Source organism: Sturnus vulgaris, chromosome 26 (assembly GCF_052056855.1).
Source record: "Sturnus vulgaris isolate bStuVul1 chromosome 26, bStuVul1.hap1, whole genome shotgun sequence".
NCBI lineage: Eukaryota > Metazoa > Chordata > Aves > Passeriformes > Sturnidae > Sturnus > Sturnus vulgaris.
The window spans coordinates 4,188,593-4,210,821 of NC_142268.1; the positions used below are offsets into that span (position 1 = coordinate 4,188,593).

The window sequence follows — 22,229 nt, forward strand, 5'->3', positions numbered from 1 at the left end:
GCCCTGAAACACCAGAGGAGCACCTGGCACCTGCCAGCTCTGGAGGTGACAGTGTCCAGCACAGCCCTTTCCCTGCAGGGACAGAGGGTGGCACCTGCCAGCTCTGGAGGTGACAGTGTCCAGCACAGCCCTTTCCCTGCAGGGACAGAGGGTGGCACCTGCCAGCTCTGGAGGTGACAGTGTCCAGCACAGCCCTTTCCCTGCAGGGACAGAGGGTGGCACCTGGCACTGCTCGGGCACAGCTGGGCTTGTCTTGGCTGTGCTGTGCCACCTGCAGTTACCAGGCTGAGCCCACCTTTCCTGCAGTGGGGCTGTGTGCTGCCAGAGCTTTCAAGTGTCCCATATAATCAACAATGGCTGGCTTAATTAAAGCTCCAATCTAATCACGTTAAACTCCAGGATCTGTTGCTGCAGCCCATTGCATACACAACTGAAAATGCAGCTGTGCAGTAGCTGCTCACATATTAACAGCCTTGACTGCTACATGATGTCAGTGAAATAAACCTTAGTGAGAGCAAAGAAGAGCAGCTTTGACCTGGCTGTTGTAGCTGTTTCCACCTTTACACTTTTTTCCTGCCCTCTTATTATTACTGTTATGGTATATGAAACTGTAAATTCATGTCACAACCTTCTCCCTCCAGACCCCCAGAAGTCCAGGCAAACAGACAAACAATAATTAGCACCTTTCCCTGAGAGCTGAGCTAGCTGTGGGCTGTTGGGTGGTGTTGTTGCAGTCTCTCCCAGCACAGAAATAGTGACTGGAATTTGTGCTTCTGTTTCAGTTCTGATCTCTCTGTCCTCGGGGATGCCCAACCACAGCGCCAGTATCCAGGTGGGACTCTGCATTTGGGGGCTCTTTGTTCTGCTCTGCTCTGGGATCCCAAGGGCTGGGGAAATGGGGTTGTGTTTGTGCCAGGAGTTACAGCAGTAGCTCCCTGTGAAGTGCTCTCACTGTGCAATCCTGCAGACTTGAGCATTTCCTATATAAATTCTCCTACTTAATTGACTCTAAAATGCAGAGTTTGAGAGTTTTCCTGACTCTCTTCTCCTGCTATCAGTACACTAATACAGAAGTTCCTTTTGTTTGGAATCTATTAATGCACCAAAACCCTCTCACCTGGAGACCTCAGGTCTTGGTCAGATACTTCCTTGTGTATTGAGTAAACTCCATTAAGACTTAAAACTAAAACATGTAATAAATGGTGGTTTTTTTCCAGCTTTGTGTGCAGAAGTTGAGGATATTGATAGAAGATTCTGACCAGAACTGTAAGTATGGTGCTTGTCTTCATGGAGCTGTTGGCCCCCAAGCACTGGGGAGATGCTGCAGCAGCCTCAGAGGGGGTTTTGTAGTGCCTGGTGTAAACAGTTGCTGGGGAGTTTAATATGGAAATAATTTTTGATGGTGAGCACTTCTTTATAATAATATTTTTAAAAAACAAATGATAGTAATTATTACTGCTGTTTGTGGTCTTGTAAATCTAAACCAGTTCTTTCCATGCTCTGGGATTTCCCTGTTTATAGACTGGCTGCTTTGCAAGCAGTGACAGCTATTTTCAGCACAGTGAGCATAATAGTAAAATGCAAGAGTGTTGACTTACTTTACTGACTGCAAAGAGTACTGGGAAATTTTTCTTTTGTGCAGCTCTCTTTCCTGCCATTTGAATTTTTCCCCTTGAGGACAAGACTGTTACACACCAACCTTCAGTGCCTGTAAAGCTGTGTTCACCTCAGGATGCCTGTTCTCAAGCAGCTTTTCTATTTATTAAATGCGTATTTTTCAATCAATGATAAAACTTGAGGTGCAGGAAGACCCTGATGAGTGTTATATATATAATTGCTTATCTGTCTATGGGATTATGAAATTAAAGACTGTAGTCTGTGATTCACCATTCTCAAAAATGCTTTTTGTAATCACAGATTTTTATTCAAGGATTTCGATACCAAGTGCTTCTGCTGAAACCAGCTTTAAGATTTCGTGCTTAGCACAAAACAGTGTTTCTATATTTGGAAAGAAGTTTTATTTTGTCTTTCACAGTGAAGTACCTGGGACTGTTAGCTATGTCCAAAATCCTGAAAACACACCCCAAGTCAGTTCAGTCTCACAAGGATCTCATTCTCCAATGTTTGGATGATAAAGACGAGTCCATCCGACTCAGAGCTTTAGATCTCCTCTATGGCATGGTATGTTCCTACATTTATTTCCTCTGCAGCCCCCCTGACCCTTTAGGAGGGTGATGGTTAAGGAAAACATGAAACTTTCTCTGCCCGCTCCACAGTAGACTTTTGATAACAACTCCCATATCTTTTCTGGCACTGTGGAGAAGTAAAATATCTGGCTCAGCATGAGGGCTTTAAAAATTCTGATTCAGACTGGATGGAGTTTCTCAGTTCAGGCCCATTTTGAAATCCATTCTGTTATGTTAATCACTCCTAAATTTGTTTCCTTTATAAGCAAGCATGTTTTAAACTCTTAAACTTTCTAATCTGGCAGTAGAAGATTCATTTTCTCTTGGATTTCGATATTGCTGATAGTAATTCTGATCCTCAACTCTCCCACAGCAAAAATCATAGAATCATCTGGGTTGGAAAAAGCCTTGGAGGTCATCAAATCCTACTTATGACCTAACACCACTTGTCAGCCAGGCCATGGCACTAAGTACCCCAACCAGTCTTGTTTTAAACACCTTGAAACTTGTGCTGGTTCTTTTTTAACAAAAACTCAGTTTTGGATTAAGGCCCACAGAGGTGGTTATGATACAGGTCCAGCAAAGAGCCAGCAGCTGCTTTACTGGAACTGGAAGGACTTGGCTGTGTAGGAAAGTGACTGAGCCCTTCACCACCTCTTTAACAGGTCTCCAAGAAGAACTTGATGGAGATTGTGAAGAAATTGATGATTCACGTGGATAAGGCTGAAGGGACGACATACCGAGATGAGCTGCTGACCAAAATCATCGACATCTGCAGCCAGTCCAATTACCAATACATCACAAACTTTGAATGGTCAGTGCTTTCAGCTGCCCTGGGGCTCATCCCACAGGTAATGCAGGGCTGTCCTCTGATGTCCCCATCCTTTCCCCTGTCCACAGGTACATAAGCATCCTGGTGGAGCTGACCCGGCTGGAGGGCACGAGGCACGGGCACCTGATCGCGGCGCAGATGTTGGATGTGGCCATCAGGGTGAAAGCCATCCGCAAGTTTGCAGTGTCACAGATGGCCATGCTGCTGGACAACGCCCACCTCATCGCCAGCAACACCCAGAGGAACGGCATCTGTGAGGTGCTCTATGCTGCTGCCTGGATCTGTGGAGAGTTCTCCGAGTGAGTGATGGGAGGGGCAGCTTTTGGGCAAAGCTTTTGGTCGCTGAAATGTGTTTTTGAGAGAAGGCTGGTTCAGAGTATGTAGCTTAATGCCACCAAAGTGATTTGTTTTTCTCTTGCTCTCTCACACTATCCACTCCTCTGCTCTTTCTAGTCAAGACAATTTTAATTATCTGGTCATTTTTCCTGTCTCTCCAGCCTTGCTCACTCATGCAGGAAGCCATAGTAGTGAATCACAGAATCCCAGAATATTCTGAGTCAGAAGGGACCCTCAGGGATCACTGAGTTGAACCCCTGTCCCTGCAGAGACCCCCCAACAATCCCACCCTGAGCATCCCTGAGAGCGCTGTCCAAACGCTCCTGGAGCTCTGGCAGCCTTGGGGCCGGGACCATTCCCTGGGGAGCCTGGGCAGTGCCCAGCACCCTCGGGGGGAACAACCTTTCCCTGAGCTCCATGCCAAGCCCTGGCACAGCTCCAGCCCTTCCTGGGCTCCTGTCCCAGAGGAGAACTCTGGACACTCTCCAACAGCTTTGGATCCTTCTGGTATTGTAGGTATAATCTGTTAGATCTTAAGATATTGAAGAAACTCCTTAATCATTAAAGTCTACCCCCATTTATATTATAGGGAACATGTTCAATCACCATGTTTGAATTAGTTCTTTCTCTCCTCTCTGTTTTGCCCTTGTTAAAAGGTTTTTGCAGAACCCCATCTTCTTGGAAATTAAAAGTTGTCATCTTTTTGCTCAAAATTTTGGTGCCCACGGTAGCACAATTTGCAGTGTTCTTGTACCAATACGGTTTTTTAGCTTCAACAGATGTTTGTGTCTTGCATGTGTGGATACAGCTGTTACCCAGCTTTTATTCTGGTAGATTGGATGGGTGTGGTACTGTAGTCTCCTCTTACCTGCTGGTTTGGTGTCTCCTAATTGCCACTCTGAACACTGGCTCCAGTTTAAATTCACACTGTAAGTGTGATATTGGGGGAATGCTGGTACAGCTCAGATCTTTATTTTCTTAAAAAAAAATGTACAAAGAAAACTGCATATGACAAAAGAGAATATACTCTTCTTTTCCAGTGTGATCACATGTTTACTTAGAAACAACTTTAGCTATCTGCTTGTAATAATCCAGTAACTTTTTCATGCATCTTTCATTTAATTGTGAGCAGATAACTTTGATTAAGAGCATGAGATCTGTTGAAACAAAGTGCTGTGATGGATATTCCTTTATCTATTAAGCACTGCCTGCTGGATTTTATTTCTGCTTGCCTTTCATCTGTGTACTCTGTCCTTAGACACCTTGAGGAAGCAAACCAAACCCTGGAAGCAATGTTGAGGCCCAAAGTGACAACCCTGCCAGGCCACATCCAGGCTGTTTATGTGCAGAACATGGTGAAGCTCTATGCATCCATCCTGCAGCAGAAGGAGCAGGCTGGGGAAAAGGAAGCAGCTCAGGAAATTACACAGCTGATGATCGAGCGCCTGCCTCAGTTTGTGCAGAGTGCAGATCTGGAGGTTCAGGAGAGGGTAAGAGAATGAAATTACTTTGGGATTTATCATGGGAAGCCTTGGAGTAGAGCTGTGGTTCTCTGTGGCCATGCACATTTTCTATAAGCTGTTATCAGTGACAAAGCTCAGATCTTATTGCAGTTTGATGCCATCTCTGAAGACTGCCAACAAGATCTGCACTCAAAACAATTTAATTTAAAAATTAAAATTTTTTTTTTTTTTTTTAGGCTTCTTGCATCTTGCAGCTGATAAAATACATTCAGAAGCTACAAGTAAAAGAAGTTCCTGTAGCTGAGGAAGTAATAGCCCTGTTTGCTGGTGAGCTGAACCCTGTGGCTCCTAAAGCGCAGAAGAAAGTGCCTGTTCCAGAGGGGTAAAGTTCCTTCTCTCTCCCAAACCCTTATTTAAACTTCAAATAATAAAGCAAAGTATATGATGAGACAGTGAAATACTCAGGGGTACTGAGTCAAGCTGTTTGTTTGCTGCAATTCTTCCTAGCCTGGACCTCGATGCCTGGATCAATGAGCCTCCATCAGACAGTGAGTCTGAAGATGAAAAGCCCAAAACAATATTTCATGAGGAGGAACAAAGGCATTCCAGGCACAGACAGCCAGAAATAGATGAAGAGGAACTGGCCAGAGTGAGTGAATGTTAAAATGCTTTTCCCTACGTAATTCAGTAGTAATCTAAGTGGTGCTGGAGCAGTGGGGCTGCTGTGGATTCTCCATGTAGCCAGGGAACCCTTCTGTTCTCCTTAGCTCAGGAAAGCTGATCACTGATGTGAGCTGATGCTCATGGGCTTCAGCAGCTTCTGTGAATGACTGCAACATGATTGTGCTCAGCAGTGATCCCACCTTTCCTGCCTCTGACCTCTGTGGTTTCACAGAGAGAACTTCTTGTTATGTGAATCTTCACTTCTCCTTGCAGAAGTGAAAACAGGAACATTCCAATTGCCATCAGAAAGTCATGTCTGGGAAGTTATTTTCTCTAGTCTATAATCAAAAAGCAAAGAAGGGTGTTCTAAGGAAAATGAGTTACAGTTTCATACAATAGCTTGGGTTGGAAGGAACCCTAAAGTTCATCTCATTCCACCCCCTGCCATGGGCAGAGACACCTTCCACTATCCCAGGTTGATCCAAGCCCTTTCCAACCTGGCCTTGAACTCTTCCAGGGGTGGGAATTAGCAATGGTACCTGCAGTTCTATCCTAGTATGTCTGCTAACACAGAGCTGCTTTATCACACACAAGCTCTCTGCTCTAGTCTTTTCACAGTAGTTATGTATTGTTACAAAAAAAAAAAACCCAGGGAGCTTTTGTTTTGCACTTTGGTGTCTTTTATATCTTTGCTTCCAAACAAACATTGTAACTGCAAATCCTCTTTTGCTTTTAGCGTCGAGAAGCCAGGAAACAAGAACAGGCAAACAACCCATTTTATATTAAAAGCTCTCCTTCCCCTCAGAAGGTGAGTCTGAATTGCAGCATCTCACTGGCCTCTGCTGTTACTGTGTAAAGGCTCCCTGAATATCAGAGCTGCAGCCTCCTCCAGGACATTGTGATATTTCTGATACTTCCCCTGCAGTCCTGACCACTTCATAATGTGTGGGCTGCAATGGCTGCCTACAACTGTTTTTATAAGTCCTATTTGTGCTGAGAATCTCCTGAGTGACCTGGTACTCCCAGAGCAGCCTGTAAGAGTCTGTGCAGTTTGTCCCAGCCCTGGGTGATGGCAACATCACTCAGAACCCTGCAGAGGGTGACCCTGGAGCACACACTGTGTTTTGTGGATCAGAAAGTTGTTGTGGTCTCTGAACACTTTTTTCAGGGAAAGAACTTCCTTTATTTCCTCTATATCCAAAGGACTGCCCCATATTCCTCAACTCCAATCTGCAAATTTATCTTTTGAAGTGACAAGTTATTAGCAATAAAACACAAACCAAAAATTCTTCAAAGAGCTGCAATTATTCTTCAGAGCAGTAGTGGGGTTAAAAAACTGTAGCTAAGGGTAGGGTCCTTTATAATAATTATCAATTGGCTTTAAAACACTCTTCTACCACATCAGGATTATTAACAAGCTGTTTAATTCCTATTCTTTAAAATGTTCACATAAGGGATTGAACTGCTTGATGTTTTGTAATGTGCCTGTTTACAGAAATTTGTGCTGGCAGTGCCCAGAACATAAGAAATCTCTCTTTTCGCAGCGATACCAAGACACTCCAGGGGTGGAACATATTCCTGTGGTCCAGATCGACCTTTCTGTCCCATTAAAAGTTCCAGGTAAGCACAGCTAATCTTAAAAATTTAATTAAAGAAATTCCATTTAGCAAAAGTCTTAATTCCTTCTTTGGACTTCCACCTGAGGTTTTGAAGGGCAAGGAACACACTTTCATTAGTCTTAAATATATCTCCTTAATTTATGTTTGAAAATAGTACTTTGCAGTCTGAGTTCCTTTCAAGATAATATTAGAAATAATTCTGTGTTTGGAATATTGTGCAGCCAGGTCTCTAACATGTAGAGGAACCACTACTGTTCTGTGTGGGAGCAGTCACCTTGAAAATATCTGAGAGGCCTGATGGAGGTGATCAGGAGATGTGAAATAGAATCTAATGGTAGAGATACTGTTTGAGTATCTTGTTTCAGTTATCAAAAGTAGTTGTGTATCTAAGGAGTGGTTGGATACAGCACTGAAAAGCTGTTGATAAAGTGCCTTATATTGCAAGGGGTGAGTTCTAAGTGCAAATATTTAAGTTTTTTTTCTGAAAGCTGTCAGTACAGCAGCAATGTTACCAATTCTCATTAAAATCTCAGTGTTTGGATGCTCTTGTAATGCAGCCAAGAATCAGGGAGTGGGATTGAGCTCTGTCCTGTTTCTGGAGAGATGAGTGGACAGCAAAGCTGGTGCCTGGGGGGCTGTGTGAGGTGATGCAGGGGCACAGGGAGGTGTGGATCCAGCTGGAAGCAGGAGCAGGGCACACTCCTGCCATGGTGTTCCAGTGCTCAGTCCATGTGCTCTGTACCTGAAGGCAGTTTGGCTTTCCCCAGGAATGCCCATGTCAGACCAGTACGTGAAACTGGAGGAAGAGCGAAGGCATAAACAGAAACTGGAGAAAGACAAGAAAAAGAAAAAACAGAAGAAGGAGAAGAGAGGGAAACACCATCGCCACAACTCCCTGCACACAGAGAGTGAGGAGGACATTGCCCCAGCCCACCACGTGGATATCATCACAGAGGAGATGCCAGAGGTCAGTTCCTGGGGCTGGGGTCTGGGATTTATCTGTGTGCAGCTCTTGAGAGATTTTTGCTCCCACAACTGCAGCCAGTCTGTGATGTGGCACTTCTAGGGCTGTGCTGCCTTGCAGAGCTGTTTCAGAAATAACTGAGATGATACCAGGCTGTTCTTTGCAGGGGAAGAAATTACTGTCCTTTTTTCATAAAAAGGCAAAAATTGCCACTGAAGCCATTAAAAAAATCAAAACCAACAAAACAATATTCATCCCTGCTCTAAAAGTAACACTGTCCAAATAGCATTTATTATGCTCTGCTGCTTCACTTTGACAGTAACTTGCTGTCTAGTCAGCAGCTTTGCAGCTGATAATTAATTGCAGATGCTAATGATGTCATCTGTATTTGTTTCTAAAATTTCCTTTAATCAAAACTGAACAGCAGCAATTCAATTCCTGCTGTTTATGAAGAAGGGGTTTCTGTTCTAAATTAATCCTGAAACTGGATGCTGCATTGAAGAGCATTGTTCTATAACTTACTGTGCTGACTGCAGCTGGCCTGGTGCAGGGTTCACAGGCTGAAAAAAAAAAATCATTTGGGTGGTGTGAAGCTTGAGTTTGAAAATTGCCAGTGATTTGCTGCCTCAGTGGATGTCTCTCTATCTCTCCTGCAGAATGCTTTGCCCAGTGATGAAGATGACAAAGATCCCAATGATCCCTATAAGGCACTCGACATAGATCTGGATAAGTAAGTGGTAGTTTTGTGTGTGAGTTCACTGCTGAGGGAATGCCTGAGGGCAGGGCTGGGGCTGAGCAGGCAAAGGCACTACAGGACAGAGGGGAAGAGGCTGAAGTCTCTGCCCATGGCTTTGAGGAAACCTCAGGTGCTCATCCAGCTTTGGCTCCCACTGCAGTTTGGATGATAAAATCTCAACTCCTGAGCATGAGAGGTTTGGGAGGGGCAGAGGTGTCACTAAACATAGTGTGAGTGTGACTGAAGGAGTCTGGAAGCAGAGACAGGGTCACTGCATCAGATGTGGGTTCCTCTGAGGTTTGGGTGTCCCAGTGCCCTGTGTTGGCAGAGTGTGACCTGTGTCCATCTGTCCCCTCAGACCTGTGTGTCCATGGCAAGCCTGTGTTATGATCATTGACCAGTGACACCCAGGCTGTCCCACCCCACTGCCCTGTGCCCTTCAGTGTGGTCCCAGTGCTGTGTTGTGATGTGACTGAGCTGCAGGTCACACCTGTGCCAGTGCCAGGCTCCAGCCCCTGCACCCACATGGCCATGAGCACTGGGCTGTTCAGTATTGCACATGGAGATTGGTTTGAATTATTTTTCAGTTGTTTTTTTACAAAAGCACCATGCTAAAAATAACTGCTGATTTGTGGTCCGGGGATGCCTCCTGTTAGAGTTTGGAAGATTGTGCCAGGCCCATGTGGGTGTGTGTAGGATTTCTCTTCCTCTGATACTTGAGAGTCTGTGCCTTTCTTTGCAGTTCCAAATTTACAGGACTTGGACCCCTCAGTACCTTGTGAAAAAGTGTCATAGCATTTTTTAAAAGTGAATAGAACAGTTTCTCAGAAATTTCCTTTTTTGGAAGGCCAGTCAAAGTCTGCAGTGACAAATGTATGAAAGGAAATGAATTTCTGACTGTAGCCCCTGTATCTACATGGTGATTCTCCCCAGTGCTGAGCACACCCAGCAGAGCAGGTCCTGGTGCTGTGCTCCAGGAGGCATCCAGGACTGTTGGGTTGTTCCATCCATTCCCTCCCCTGTGCCATGAGTGCTGTGCTCTCCTGTCATGGTTTCTCATGTCTGTGTCCTCTCTCTCTCTCTCTGTGCTTGCACTGCTCTGTCTGTCACGCTCACACGCAGTCTGGTTTCAGGGAAGCCTTCCAGGTAAGAATCTCCTGAGTGTTGACCTTTGTCAGGTTGGTTGATTTTGGACAGTGCAAGTCCTTGAAGGGTGGTGGAACTGTTAAATCAGAGACCCTCACATTTGTGAGTCTATTTTGTCACTGGCTTTCAGCACCAATGCTGTTCCTGTACAGGTGCATCTGAAATAATAAAAGATGAGTCTTGTTTGCTGTTCAGTCTTCCCTTAAAGTCTGAAAGTGAAAAATTAATTGGTTCTGGTTCTTATTGCAATATAAACAAAAAAATAGAGGCAGTTGAGGCCCTTAGAAATCTTCCTGAACTGATGTTTGCTGTGCAGATGTGAAAAATAATGTTAAATAAAAGCTAAGAAATAGAAGAAGATTAAGTTGGTGAAATTCTTGCTGATTTCTGGAAATACTTGACAAGAATGAGAGAAGTTTTTGTGATTTTTTTTTTTTTTTTTCCCTTAGTAGTGGATTTAGGGTACAGTGCAAATATGAGCTGCTATTGGTGCTTTTTGGAAACAGGTGTCTGAAGTTACATTTAAACTTATAAAATGTGATAGTAGAGTAGAAATTCATAGTGCAAACTTCCAAAAGAAAAATTACTTAGAATAATTCCCAATTGGACTGACCTATTCATCAAGAACAACAAACCCCACACCCTTCAAGGGCTGCTGGAGCAATGCTGGCATTCCACTGCTCAAATTTCCACTCTGTTGGAAATGCTGTTCCACATCCTTGCTTTTCCTTGGAGAGGGATTCCATGGAAACACTGTAGCACTCCATGGAGCTGTTCCTCTGTGGGTGTTCCTCAGCCTGCAGGCCTCTGGCTGGCACCTCTAAGGGTTAAACAGCAGCACCTTGGCTCTGTCACCTTCCAATGGTTTCCTGTGACTCCTAACCCACAAGGGCAGTGTCTGCAGTTGCATAAATAAACTCCAGGTATAGAAATATGTGCTGATTTCAGATTTGGGGGCCCAGCTCCCTAGAAACAAAGCACACCTTGTCTTGGACAGGTCATCTGGCTGAGGGAGGCTGTTTGCAGCAGGTAATGGGCTCTTTCTTTTCAAGACCCTTAGCAGACAGTGAGAAGCTGCCAGTGCAGAGACACAGGAATGTCGAGACCCTGAAGTCACCAGACTCAGAAGTTCCCCTAGTAGAGAAGAAGAGCAAGAAACCCAAAAAGAAGGAAAAGAAACATAAAGATAAAGAGAGAGATAAAGGAAAGAAGAAAGAGAAAGAGAAAAAGGTGGTAGAGGAGGAGGAGGAAGAAGAAGAAAAAAAGGTAATTCTCCAAGATTTACATTATTTTAGCTCCTGCTGTTATTTATTGCTGAGTTTGTTTGTTGCTTAGGAACAGTTGCATCTGACAGTTCTAACAGCTGAATGCATTCAACCTCTATTTCCTGAAATTTTTACAACTGTAGCAGCAGGTATTTAAAGATTTCTGTTAATAAAAATAACATTTACTTAGCCTCCTAAGTTAGCAGAATTCAGCTTACTGCAGCCTACACAGCAGATCTGCCAGAGCTCACATGGAAACTGAGTTTGCTGGTATTTTGTCAGTTCTCCAAGTGGGGAACTCCTTAACTAAATATCTGGAACTTGTGTTATGAGTGTCACTTGTTCTGCATCCTGTCTCCCATGTACTCCAGAACCTTCAAACCCTGCCATTAGCTGCCAGTTGCTCTCAGGATTTGAGGCATCTCCTGTTAACCCCCTGCAGAGCTGGACTTTCCCTCTGCATGCAGCCCTTGGAATGCTGGGGGTGCCCTGGTGGGGAGGTGCTGTCAGCTGGGCCAGCTTTGGAAGTGCTCAAAGACTAAAATGAAGCTTCTTGTTGTGTTTGCTCCTGAGTGTATCACAGATCTGTGCATGAGGAGCACTCTGGAGTGCTGAATTCCAAGGGAACTTCAGGTTTTGATTTAATTGTTGTAGAGTCACAGAAACCCAGACTGGTTTGGGTTTAAAGGAACATTAAGCTCATCCAGTGCCACCCCTGCCATGGCAGGGACACCTTCCACTGTCCCAGGCTGCTCCAATCCCAATGTCCAACCTGGCCTGGGACACTGCCAGGGATCCAGGGGCAGCCACAGCTGCTCTGGGCACCCTGTGCCAGCCCTGCCCACCCTGCCAGGGAACAATTCCTGCCCAATATCCCATCCAGCCCTGCCCTCTGGCAGTGGAAGCCATTCCCTGTGTCCTGTCCCTCCATCCCTTGTCCCCAGTCCCTCTCCAGCTCTCCTGGAGCCCCTTTAGGCCCTGCAAGGAGCTCTCAGCTCTCCCTGGATCCTTCTCCTCTCCAGCTGAGCACCCCCAGCTCTCCCAGCCCTTCCTCATAGGACAGATGTTCCAGCCCTGTGATCTTTTTGGTTTGGTTTTCTTTTGTTGTTCTTACTGTATTTTGTTATTGTTATTGCATTTTTAATTTGATTTTTAAGAAAGATATACAAATAATTATAATGGGTTTTTTTCTGCCTGAAATTCAGGGGGAAGACTTGGATTTCTGGCTTTCCACTGCTCCACCAGCTGCTCCCACACTCCAGCCACAGGTAGGAATCTTCCCCCATCAGAGGAAACTTCTCTGGTTATTTCTTGCCTGTGAGCTGTGCTGTGTCATGCTGCAGCACAGAGGGAAACATCAGCTTCATCTCCTCAACTTCCTGTTGGGGAGCAGAGATATTGTGTCAGCCCAATTCAGAGAAAACTGTAATGGGAGACTTCAGGCTCATTCTATGTGATCAAGAATAGAAATAGAAATACAGATGCAGTTGCAGGCTTGGTTGATTTTGTTATTGATGAGTGTAATGTTATACAGTTGTATGGTTTTATTTCCCAGTATGAGGTAGACTCCAGCAACATTTATAGACATGAGAGACAGAGTGTGAAAGAAAAATTCTCATGAATTTTGATGGGAAATCCTAGAGAAGAGGCAAGGAATATAAGAGGATGGATTTCTTGGAGGAAATCTTTTGAGTCGTGTCCTCAGGTGATCATATTTGCTGGTTTTCAGAGGCATAAAATGAAAGCCTTGATACCATGTTAGCCTAATGTCATTTCTGAAATAACAGTTGTGAGGAGTTGTCAGTGTTGAGTTTCTTTTGGTGTGGGATTGGGTTGTTCCAGCTGCTTTCCATTAGTGTCAGAATCCTTCTGCTCATCTCCTCAGAGCGAGCCTGGAGTGGGCACTGCTGTGGTGGCTGAATCCCAAGAGGTAAAAAAAGAAAGGGAAGAGCAAGATGAAGAGGAGGAGGATGAAGGAAAGGTAAGTGGTTCAAGTTAAGAGGAAATTGCCTCAAGCTACACCAGAGGAGGCTTAGATGAGATATTAGGAAAGAGACAATTTTTTTTTTTTTGATGGAAGGGATTGTCAGGCATTGGAACAGGCTACCCAGGACAGTGGTGGAGTCAGTGTCCCTGGAAGTGTTCAGAAAACCTGTGGATGTGGCACTTGGGGACATGGTTTAGTGGTGGATGTGGTGGAGCTGGGCTGATGGTTGGACCTGATGGTCTTAAAGATCTTTTCCAGCCTTCATAATTCTCTGGTTCTACCCTTCAGCCATATTCTCTTGCTGCCTCAAATTCCTTAAAAAGTAGCACACAGGATTTACCAACAGCATCTGTTCAGTGCAGTGACCACCTGCAAACGTTGCATTCTTGAGGAGCTGTGAACACCTCATGGTCAGAGGTTTGGTTGTTCCTGAGCCAAGGGACAGGTCCCAGTTAAAGCTGAGCTTCCAAAACAGTTGGAGGGATTCAGCCTTGTGCTGTTTCCAGGCTGCTTTGGGCTAAGGTATGGGCAGCAGGGTTACTGGGACTTCCCATGGAATTACTTTTGGGATTTCAAGAATGGTAGCTCTCTTTTGGATTCTGCAGTAAAGGGAAACTTTGCTCAGTCCAGGAAAGTGCAGAGAATGAGAGTCTGGAGTTGGAAGTGTGGTAGAGGGGTCATAGCTAGAAATCAAGGGCTTCTTTAAGGGCTTGTTGTAGTTTCTTGTTCTTCTTGATAGAAGTCCTCCAAGCATAAGAAGAAAAAGCACAAGAAAGAGAAAGAAGAGAAATCCAAGGATAAAAAGAAATCCAAAAAGAAGAGTCATCACAGCGAGGAGGAGCCCCCGGAGTCAGTGCAGAATGGGACACTAGAGGATGAGCCACTACCAGTGAGTAGCTGTGCCCAGGCCTGGGGACAAGGAGAGCTCAGCTGGTGGGGAGGGAGACAATGACAGTGCCAGCCCTTGTCAGAGTCATCAGTTCGGGTGTGACTGTGACTTCTCTCGTTTTTCAGCCCATGTCCAGTTACCGCCTTCTTGCTGAAAATCCGTACATTAAAATGGTGAGTTTGGGTCTTTGGTTCCAAATGTCTCTGTGTTCCTCAGAGGGCTGCCCTGGGCATGGTGGAGTGACTTTATGTAGCCATCACATAACTGAAGAGCTGCTTCAATCCCATAAGGCAGAACTAAAGCCAGGCTTCATTTCCTTTCCTTTAGGTGTCCCACTTTAATTTCTAAGTTGATATTTTCCCAATCCTTAGCTGTTCACCAGTGTGTTTCCATAATCTCTAGCTATACCAGATTACTCTTTTTTAACCTGGTTTTGTCCCCATGCTGTGTTCTGTTCCTTGAAGTTTGACTCTCTCCTATGACATTTTTCTCTTCATTTGCAGACCTATGATATTCAAGGAAACCTCCAGCATGACAGCCAAGTTACTGTGTCTGTTATCTTTGAGAACAAAAGCACTAGCTTCCTTAAGAGCATGGAACTGAATGTCCTGGACTCTCTCAACACTAAAATGCTCCGACCAGAAGGATCATCAGTTCACGATGGGATACCCGTGCCCTTCCAGCTCCCCCCTGGTATGCACAGCTTTGCACAGGGCTCTTGGAGTGTGCCTGGCCCTGCACTGCCCTCCTGTGGGAAGAGCTGCTTGAACTTCTTGCTGTTTTCCAGAAACACATCTCTGCCTGGGTGTTGCTGGGCTTTCCCACAGTTCCCTGGAGAGGATAAGCCTTCTCCCAGTATGGCTGTAATGCAGGTGGTTCTGCAGAGCAAGAGCAAAGCCTTAATCTAGGGCTGGGAGTCTAAATGTCTGAGTTCCTTTCCCAGGTGCCTGCAGGCTGGCACATCTTTGACTACAGGAATTGAAAATTCATGATGTATTTGCTGTGAGACTTAAAATGAAATAAGGTAATAGGTTTGTGAAGTGTTAGAATCCAGTCTGGATTTATTCTGGAGTTCTTGTCCCAACTGTTTGGATGGCAGAGGCCTTTTGCAGTGAAGGTTTGTGATAAGGATGTGCAAGGAGGGGAGCTGAGTCCTCCAGAAATATTAAGCACAGAAATTAAGGATAACTGTTTTGTACAGAGCTCAGTAATACAATCAAATCAGTGAACTTCCCTGAATTTCCCTTCTTTCACTGAGGAGTTAATTTGAATCCTGAAATAGCTCACAGAGGGCTGGAGTGGCCTCGGGGTGTTCTTCAATCCCCCATGAAAAGCAGTGGGATATTTATTTGATTTGGTTTTGAATCTGTATAAGGCAGTTCTTGACACAGACTTGTATATTAAAAGGAAAACATAAAAACGTTAGAATTCAAATTAGCTCGGAAAGCTACTCTGAAATTTTTATAATATAATTCCAGTTATGCAAATAGTTTAAATATGTGACACTTTGCCCAGGCACTTGCTCAATAACCTCCACCAAATGCCAGCTTCCATTGCTGCTTCTGAGAGACCCAAGTGCTGTAACAGTGTTGACTCACCACAGCAGCTGTGTGTAGAACTCTTCCAACCCAAAGAATTTCCAACTTGGTTCAAAAATAGTCTGCACATGAGTCAGTTTATGCTAACCATTACTTAGATCTAGAAACCATGTTCTGACCTGACTTTTCCCTCTCCTCTCTTCACAATAGGAATCTCTAATGAAGCCCAGTTTGTGTTTACACTTCAGAGTATTGTTATGGCTCAGAAGTTAAAAGGAACACTGTCCTTTATAGTCAAAGTAAGTGCAGCTCTCAACTGCCTCTGCTTCCTTGGGAACTGCATCAAGGAGCCAGACTGGGGTGGGAAGCTCTGCTCTCGAGCTTTTTTAGGCATCATTTCATCTCTGCAGCACCAGCCCATTCTGTGAGGAACATTTTCACATGACATCTTGTGCAAAGAGTGCCTCCAATCCTGCGTCAGCACGTCCTAGATTGTCATTCCTGCAGTGTGTGAGCAAGGCAGCCTGGCACATGTGCCACTCTGTCAGCTAGAAAATCACACTGATCTGCTAGGGAGGGGAGAGAGGGAACCAGGCTCTGCTCCTTCTCATCTCGCTGGGACACTGCAGCCTGGTACAAGGCTGGAAAAGGAAAAATAAGAATTAAATGCATTATTAAGAGTGGACACCCACACCCAGCAGAAAGCACTGTTTAATAGGTATTGAGCTGGATAAGACTGTGTGGGTCTCTGATGTTATTTCAGTACAGTTATTAATGAAAGAGCTGCATGAGCAGCTCAAAGGAAATTAATGGAGACAGTTGTGGCTACTTCTGAGTCAGCTATTATCTCTATTTCAAGGGTTTCTTAAAAATAGCATGCTAGTCCTATTTTAGTACCTAAAAATCTGGGAACTATTAATTTCTTATTTTGCTTGGGAAATAATGAACTGTAAAACCACATCTCCAGTGTTAGTTTAAACTCAGTCTGCTCAGTTTGTTTCAGCAGAGTGCAGGCAGAACCACAGCCTGGTGTGTCCCTTCCCTGTTGTAGGTGCATGTATCAACCCAGCTGCCCAAATCTGTGCGTGGGATGCTGCTGTGGTGGGATGGTTGTCAGACTGATCCTTCAGGCCCAGCCAGGCTATTTCAGAGGGCACTCAACCCTCAGCTCCTTGCTGGTGCTTGTGTGCTGGGTGGGGGTGGCTCCTCTTGCTGCCTCAGGGTTCCCACTCATCTGCTCTCCTTTGCCCTGTTGCAGAATGATGAAGGTTCAACCCATGAAAAACTAGATTTCAAATTGCACTTCAGTTGTGCTTCATACTTGATCACGACGCCTTGCTACAGGTGAGTGCCTGTGCTGGCCCTGGCAGGCTGAGCTCTGTCTGCTCCTGGGGGCTTGGGCAGTGTCTGGAAGGGGTGACTGTTCAAATGTGTGCAGTGTCCTATTCCAAATGGCTCTGCAGAGGGAGCTCTGTGCCCTGCAGGCTGGCAGAGGCAGCTCTGGCAGCAAGAGGGCACAAGTTGCTCCAGTGGACTCTGGAGTGTGGTTTCCATATTTGCTGTATAACCCATTTTCCTAGACCTTGGTAGCACTTCAACTTCTGTGTCCTGACATGTTTCATAGCACTGATGGGACAGATTTCACTTGCATTTTTAACAAAACATTTACTTTCCTTCCTGTTCTGCAGTGATGCTTTTGCCAAGCTCCTGGAGTCTGGAGATCTGCACATGAGTTCTATTAAAGTAGATGGAATTAGCATTTCTTTCCAACATCTGCTGGCAAAGATCTGTTTTCATCATCATTTTTCAGGTGAGTCTTCCTTTATGCCGAACTCCATATTCTAAAATCTCTGCTGTGCTTGGTGAGCACAACACTCCATGGGCTCAGCAATCACAGGAGCAGGTGATGTCCACATTAAATACATTTGGGAGAGTTTTCTCCAGTTTTGCAACACTCAAAGCATGCAGTGTTCTTCAAAATGAATTCTCCTTGTGTCCCTCCGGAATTCCTGCAGCCCAGTGAGGCATGTGACAGGTATCATGGGAGCAGCTGGTGTGGAGTTCAGGCTGTAGCTGTTCTCTGGAGAGTGGGTTTGATCTGCAGGGCTTCAGACTCCTTCCCCAGTGCTTTGTTTCAGTGAGGGAGAGCCCCAGCTATTCAGGTTTGGGTTTATTAACTGAAACAGAAGCACTGGCTGAACTAAAACAACTGACTGTTTCATCATGCTCTGGTGTTTGCATTAGACATTGCCTCACTGGAAGTATTTCTGGGGAAGGAATCTGCATTCTGAGCAGTGTTTTTGCCACAGAACATTTGTGGCTTAGGATACAAATGACTCACCTCGTTATTGTGAAATGTCCCAGAGAGAAGCCAGGAGGAGCCAGGCACATCTTAACCCTGACTTCCTCCTCCCCTCTGTAGAAGCCTCTGTTCCTCGAGGCCAGGCAGAGCAATGGTTGCTCTCCAGGGGAAGGCTTGAATTAAAATTGAATGGAATGGAATGAAATGAAATTGCTGTTTCTCTGCAGTTGTGGAACGCGTTGATTCGTGTGCATCCATGTACAGCCGTTCTATCCAAGGCCATCACGTCTGCCTACTGGTAAAAAAGGTGAGAGCATTGTGACCCCTGAGAGAAGCTAAACCTGGAGCCTTCCCTGCCTTCCTCTGCCTCTTTGCAGTCCCTGAGTTTGCCTGGGAACACATTTATCCCCACTCAGAAGAGGAGCTAATGGATTTTTTTCTTTTTTTTCTTTTTTTTTTTTTTCCTTTCTAAGGGAGAGAACTCTGTATCCATAGATGGGAAATGTAATGATTCTACCCTGCTTAGCAACTTGTTGGATGAGATGAAAGAGACATTGTCCAAGTGCTGAATATTCCTTATACAATATTCCAACGACAAGAAACACACCCAACGTGTAAAGACGAGCAGACCCAAGTGTTAAGTTTCTCCCTCGTACGCATGTACTACCCTGGGGCACGTGCTTTCAGTTAACTCCACCATTGGTTGCAGTTTAGACACTTTAAGGCTGTATGTTACCTTTTTATTTTCAGAACTTTTTATGAACTGTGGTGTTAACCCTTTCTAGCCCAAAGAGATCCTGGTGACATGACTGGAGGAGGGGAGGGGAGGAGGGAGGGAGGGAGGGCCGGGCACTATTTATTCAGCAGCTCATGATGATCCCATGACCTTCATCTGTGTGGGATGGGGACTGAGCAGGACTTTATCAACAGTAGCACAGTTTGTTGCTTGTCCATATGCCAGGGAAGGTTGACTTAATCCTTAGCCATGAAATATGTCTTCAGGGCTGCTGTAGTTGATGTATATTTCTAGCAGAGGCTGGTGCTGGACCAGAAGGCCTCTTTTTTGTTTTTTTTATATATATATATGATTTATTATTATCTCAAGATCTATTGTGATCAGCATATAAACATCCTCCATCTCCTTGAGCTAATCCAAAGGAGCCCTGTGAGAACTGGGGTGTTTGAGTTTCTGTTTATAGTAGTTGCCTTGAGCCTTAACCTTCTTTTAGTGACAGCTGGAAGAGTGTGGAAGGGTGAAATGGGCTGAAAGTGTTACTGTTTGGGTCTGTGCTCCCCTCAGCTGCCCCACACACAGTCTGTCAGGCCTCTCCCCTTTGAGCTGTCTCTGCTGATGTGCTCTATGAGTCCACTTCAATTTCACATTCCTAAACAGTTAAGCTATAGCAAGAAACTGGAAATCCAAAGGGGTCTGTTCCTGCTTTTTTATCCTTTTGCTCACCAGCTGAGGTTTGACCATTAGCAGGCTAGAGAAAGAGCCACGGTGCAGCCCCTTGTGTGCAGGTCCATGTCCTCCCTCTGGACTCTGGAACCAGCAGGGTCATTGTGTCTGTGTCCCCTCAGTGTCCCTTGGTCCTGCCCTTGCAGCAATGAGAGCAGATGTAGCAGCACAAGTGCCCCTGGGTCCCTGTGGCAGAGCTCTCCCTGCCAGGGTGCAGGAGGGGATGGAGTGAGGGTCCCCTCTCCTGGCAGGGTGCAGGACAGGGTCATGGGGAGCTGCTCTCCCTGCCAGGCTGCAGGATGGGGAGGGCGCTGAGGAGCTGCAGATTTGGGACTGTAACTGTTGCTTTAGAGGGAAGGAGAGTCTGGGAAGTGCCCACTCTGCACTACAGGAATCTTGTGGAGTCACTGATAGGAAAGGGATGTCATGGTGTCTTGCCAAGATGCTCAGCTGATGTCCTTCTCCAACCCTTGCTTTCAACATATTTTTTATTCCCCCTGTGCTCCATTTCTTTCCTCACTGTTCCTCACCCAGTGAGTAAAACTCCATGGAACAGTTTTGCTTCGAGGCAGGTCAGGAGCAGCTGATTGCTCCAAAAAGGTGCCCAGGGAGGAGCTGGCTGGGTCTGCACGTCTCCAGAACCACCACCACTCCTAAAACACCAAACCCCTACACAGGGAGCAGGATGAAGTGTTGATCTTATCCCTTGGGTGATGTCCTGTACTTTATGCGTGTCTTGTGCTCTTTACACTCTTCCCACAGGAGGTATTTTGGCAAAGGCTCTGCTCTGGTGCTCTGGGTTCCTTGCCAGGCCCAGTTCTGTGTCTGACCGTGCTGCCAGGACGTGGAGGGTTTGGTTTTGGTCAGCCTCCCTTGGTTAGCCAGTTGTGTATTAGAAACTGAACATATTAAAATTGTCTTAAAGGATAATGTTCCTCAATTAGTGTTTGGGTTTTTTAATTCATGGATGAAAACTGTCACTTTAGCATGTAGAGTCTCTTACAGAATCCTGTGCAGTGATTCTAGAATTTTGAAACTGTATGATGTGTTACATTCACAAATTTATTTGCTATCAACATTCCCTGGAAAAAAAAAAAAAGAAAAAGAAAACAACATACCACAAGCTGCTGTAATGATTTTGTGTCAAGATGATCCAATAAACTTTCAAAACAAAGTTAAATTTTTGGCTTTGTAAATGCTGCTTTCAGTTTGTAAATGCTGTTCCAGTTTGGATGGAGCCAAAACCAAGGCATGGATTTACCCCAGTGCTGAACAATGTATCTTCAGTGGATCTGAATGTATCTCCCTTCCCAAAGGCAATTCCTAATGCCACCTCTTTGAAAGGCAGCTCTACAACAGTGGCTGTCACTAACACTGAAATTACAGGAAAAAATAATTTACTATCTCACTTAAATCTCCATTAGTTTTTATTTTTTGAATCACGATTGCACCTAAAATCCAATACTTGGAAAAATGTGAGCTCTGGTCTGAAGGAAGCTGGAGTCAGCCCCTGCTGCTGCTTCCTCTTGGCTTCCAGTGAAGTCTGTGACAAACGTGGGGACATTGAGATGAGGATTAAGGCCCTGTCCTGCCACAGCAGGAGTTAAGCCTTGGCTTGGCTGATGTCCCAGTGGTTTCCAGTCACACTAGAACCTGTGAGAATCATCTTGAGACAGAAAATCCCTGGGGCTGAGAGTCAGGAGCTACCAGTTCTCTTCTGGGAATTGTCCGGTAACTTGGTGGCTCATTGCTGGCAGATGCTGCTCAGGAAGGATCCAGATTCTCTGTTCTCAGACCTGCCATGGTGTGAGACTGCACAAATCTGATGGAAACAAAAGTAAACCCCAACCCAGGAAGTGCCTGGAGCAAACCTCAAGTGTTAAATGAGCCACAGGAGCTGAACTGGGGCGGGGGGGGGGGGGGGGGGGCAGGAGCTGATCCTGGCCCTTCCTCAGTCCTGGAGTGCTGTGTCCAATTCTGGGCTCCTCTGGAGCAGAGCTGGAGCTCCTGGCCTGGGGCCTGTGCAGGGCTGTGAGGATGATGAGGGGATGGAGAAGCTCCTGTGAGGAAAGGCTGTGGGAGCTGGGGCATGGGGAAGAGATGGGTATAGATAGAGGCAATATCTATATATTTTATATATATATATATGGATATATAGTTTATAAAATGCCTGGAGGTATCGGGGCCAAGCAACAGGACCAGAGGTAATGGGAAGAAACTGGAACACAGGAAATTCCACCTGAGCAGGGGAAGAACTTTGCCCTGCACGTGCCCGAGCGCTGGCATGGCTGCCCCGAGAGGTGGTGGAGTCACCTTCCCTGGGGATCCTCAAAAGCCATCTGGACACGCTCCTGGTGTGCTCAGGGGCCCCTGCTGAGCCAGGTGAGCTCCAGCCGTGCCTCCCAACCTCCATTCCGTGGTTCTGTGACCCAGAGTTGCCCACGAGCCTGGCACAAGGCTCGCGCCCTGGGGCAGAGCATCATCTGCTCCATGGAGGAATGCAGGCACAGAGGCCCCGGCCCTTCCTGGGGCAGGAGCAGCCGAGCTGCCGCCGTGAGCTGGGGCCAGCTCGAGCAGCTGAGACCCCCGAGCAGCCTGAGACCCCCGAGCAGCTGAAGCTTCACCCCAGGCCCTGCGGCTCAGCTGGGCTGGAGAGGGGCTGTGAACACCCGGAGGGGGGGTGGAATTGGGGGCTGTGAACACCTGAGGGGCTGAACTGGGGTCTGCAAAGGTTTGGGGCACCTGGGATGAGCTGCAGGCTCCAGGCAGGAGTGTTGGAGGAGCCCTGGTGGGGCAGGAGCTCTGCAGGCTCTGGTTCAGCTTTGGGCTTTCCCAGGGATTTCC

At 45.9% G+C, this 22,229-nt stretch overlaps 1 protein-coding gene and 1 long non-coding RNA gene across 4 annotated transcripts in view; one reads left to right on the top strand and one right to left on the bottom strand.

Moving 5' to 3' along the window:
- The window catches only part of AP3D1 (adaptor related protein complex 3 subunit delta 1), a 42,683-nt gene extending 22,118 nt beyond the window's left edge, over positions 1 to 20,565 (top strand). Inside the window, exons 10-33 of one of the 3 annotated variants that reach the window (XM_088179209.1) lie at positions 783 to 832; positions 1,218 to 1,266; positions 2,036 to 2,181; positions 2,852 to 3,000; positions 3,087 to 3,317; positions 4,613 to 4,844; positions 5,054 to 5,199; positions 5,325 to 5,466; positions 6,217 to 6,288; positions 7,025 to 7,100; positions 7,867 to 8,066; positions 8,720 to 8,793; positions 9,922 to 9,945; positions 10,998 to 11,211; positions 12,416 to 12,478; positions 13,096 to 13,191; positions 13,937 to 14,086; positions 14,212 to 14,259; positions 14,590 to 14,779; positions 15,835 to 15,923; positions 16,883 to 16,968; positions 17,313 to 17,434; positions 18,154 to 18,233; positions 18,400 to 20,565. In XM_088179209.1, coding sequence (XP_088035335.1) covers positions 783 to 832; positions 1,218 to 1,266; positions 2,036 to 2,181; positions 2,852 to 3,000; positions 3,087 to 3,317; positions 4,613 to 4,844; positions 5,054 to 5,199; positions 5,325 to 5,466; positions 6,217 to 6,288; positions 7,025 to 7,100; positions 7,867 to 8,066; positions 8,720 to 8,793; positions 9,922 to 9,945; positions 10,998 to 11,211; positions 12,416 to 12,478; positions 13,096 to 13,191; positions 13,937 to 14,086; positions 14,212 to 14,259; positions 14,590 to 14,779; positions 15,835 to 15,923; positions 16,883 to 16,968; positions 17,313 to 17,434; positions 18,154 to 18,233; positions 18,400 to 18,495 — 2,825 coding nt within the window. In that variant the 3' untranslated portion in view covers positions 18,496 to 20,565. The remainder of the gene's footprint in view (positions 1 to 782; positions 833 to 1,217; positions 1,267 to 2,035; positions 2,182 to 2,851; positions 3,001 to 3,086; positions 3,318 to 4,612; positions 4,845 to 5,053; positions 5,200 to 5,324; positions 5,467 to 6,216; positions 6,289 to 7,024; positions 7,101 to 7,866; positions 8,067 to 8,719; positions 8,794 to 9,921; positions 9,946 to 10,997; positions 11,212 to 12,415; positions 12,479 to 13,095; positions 13,192 to 13,936; positions 14,087 to 14,211; positions 14,260 to 14,589; positions 14,780 to 15,834; positions 15,924 to 16,882; positions 16,969 to 17,312; positions 17,435 to 18,153; positions 18,234 to 18,399) is intronic. The other 2 variants (XM_088179210.1, XM_014884392.2) reach the window with 2 other exon arrangements.
- On the bottom strand, positions 19,522 to 21,302 carry LOC148221208 (uncharacterized). The gene is made up of 2 exons (XR_015808516.1): positions 21,257 to 21,302; positions 19,522 to 21,181 (listed from the first exon to the last, which is right to left on the bottom strand). It is a non-coding gene; the product is annotated as an uncharacterized LOC148221208 (long non-coding RNA).
- Between the last annotated feature and the right edge of the window lie 927 nt (positions 21,303 to 22,229).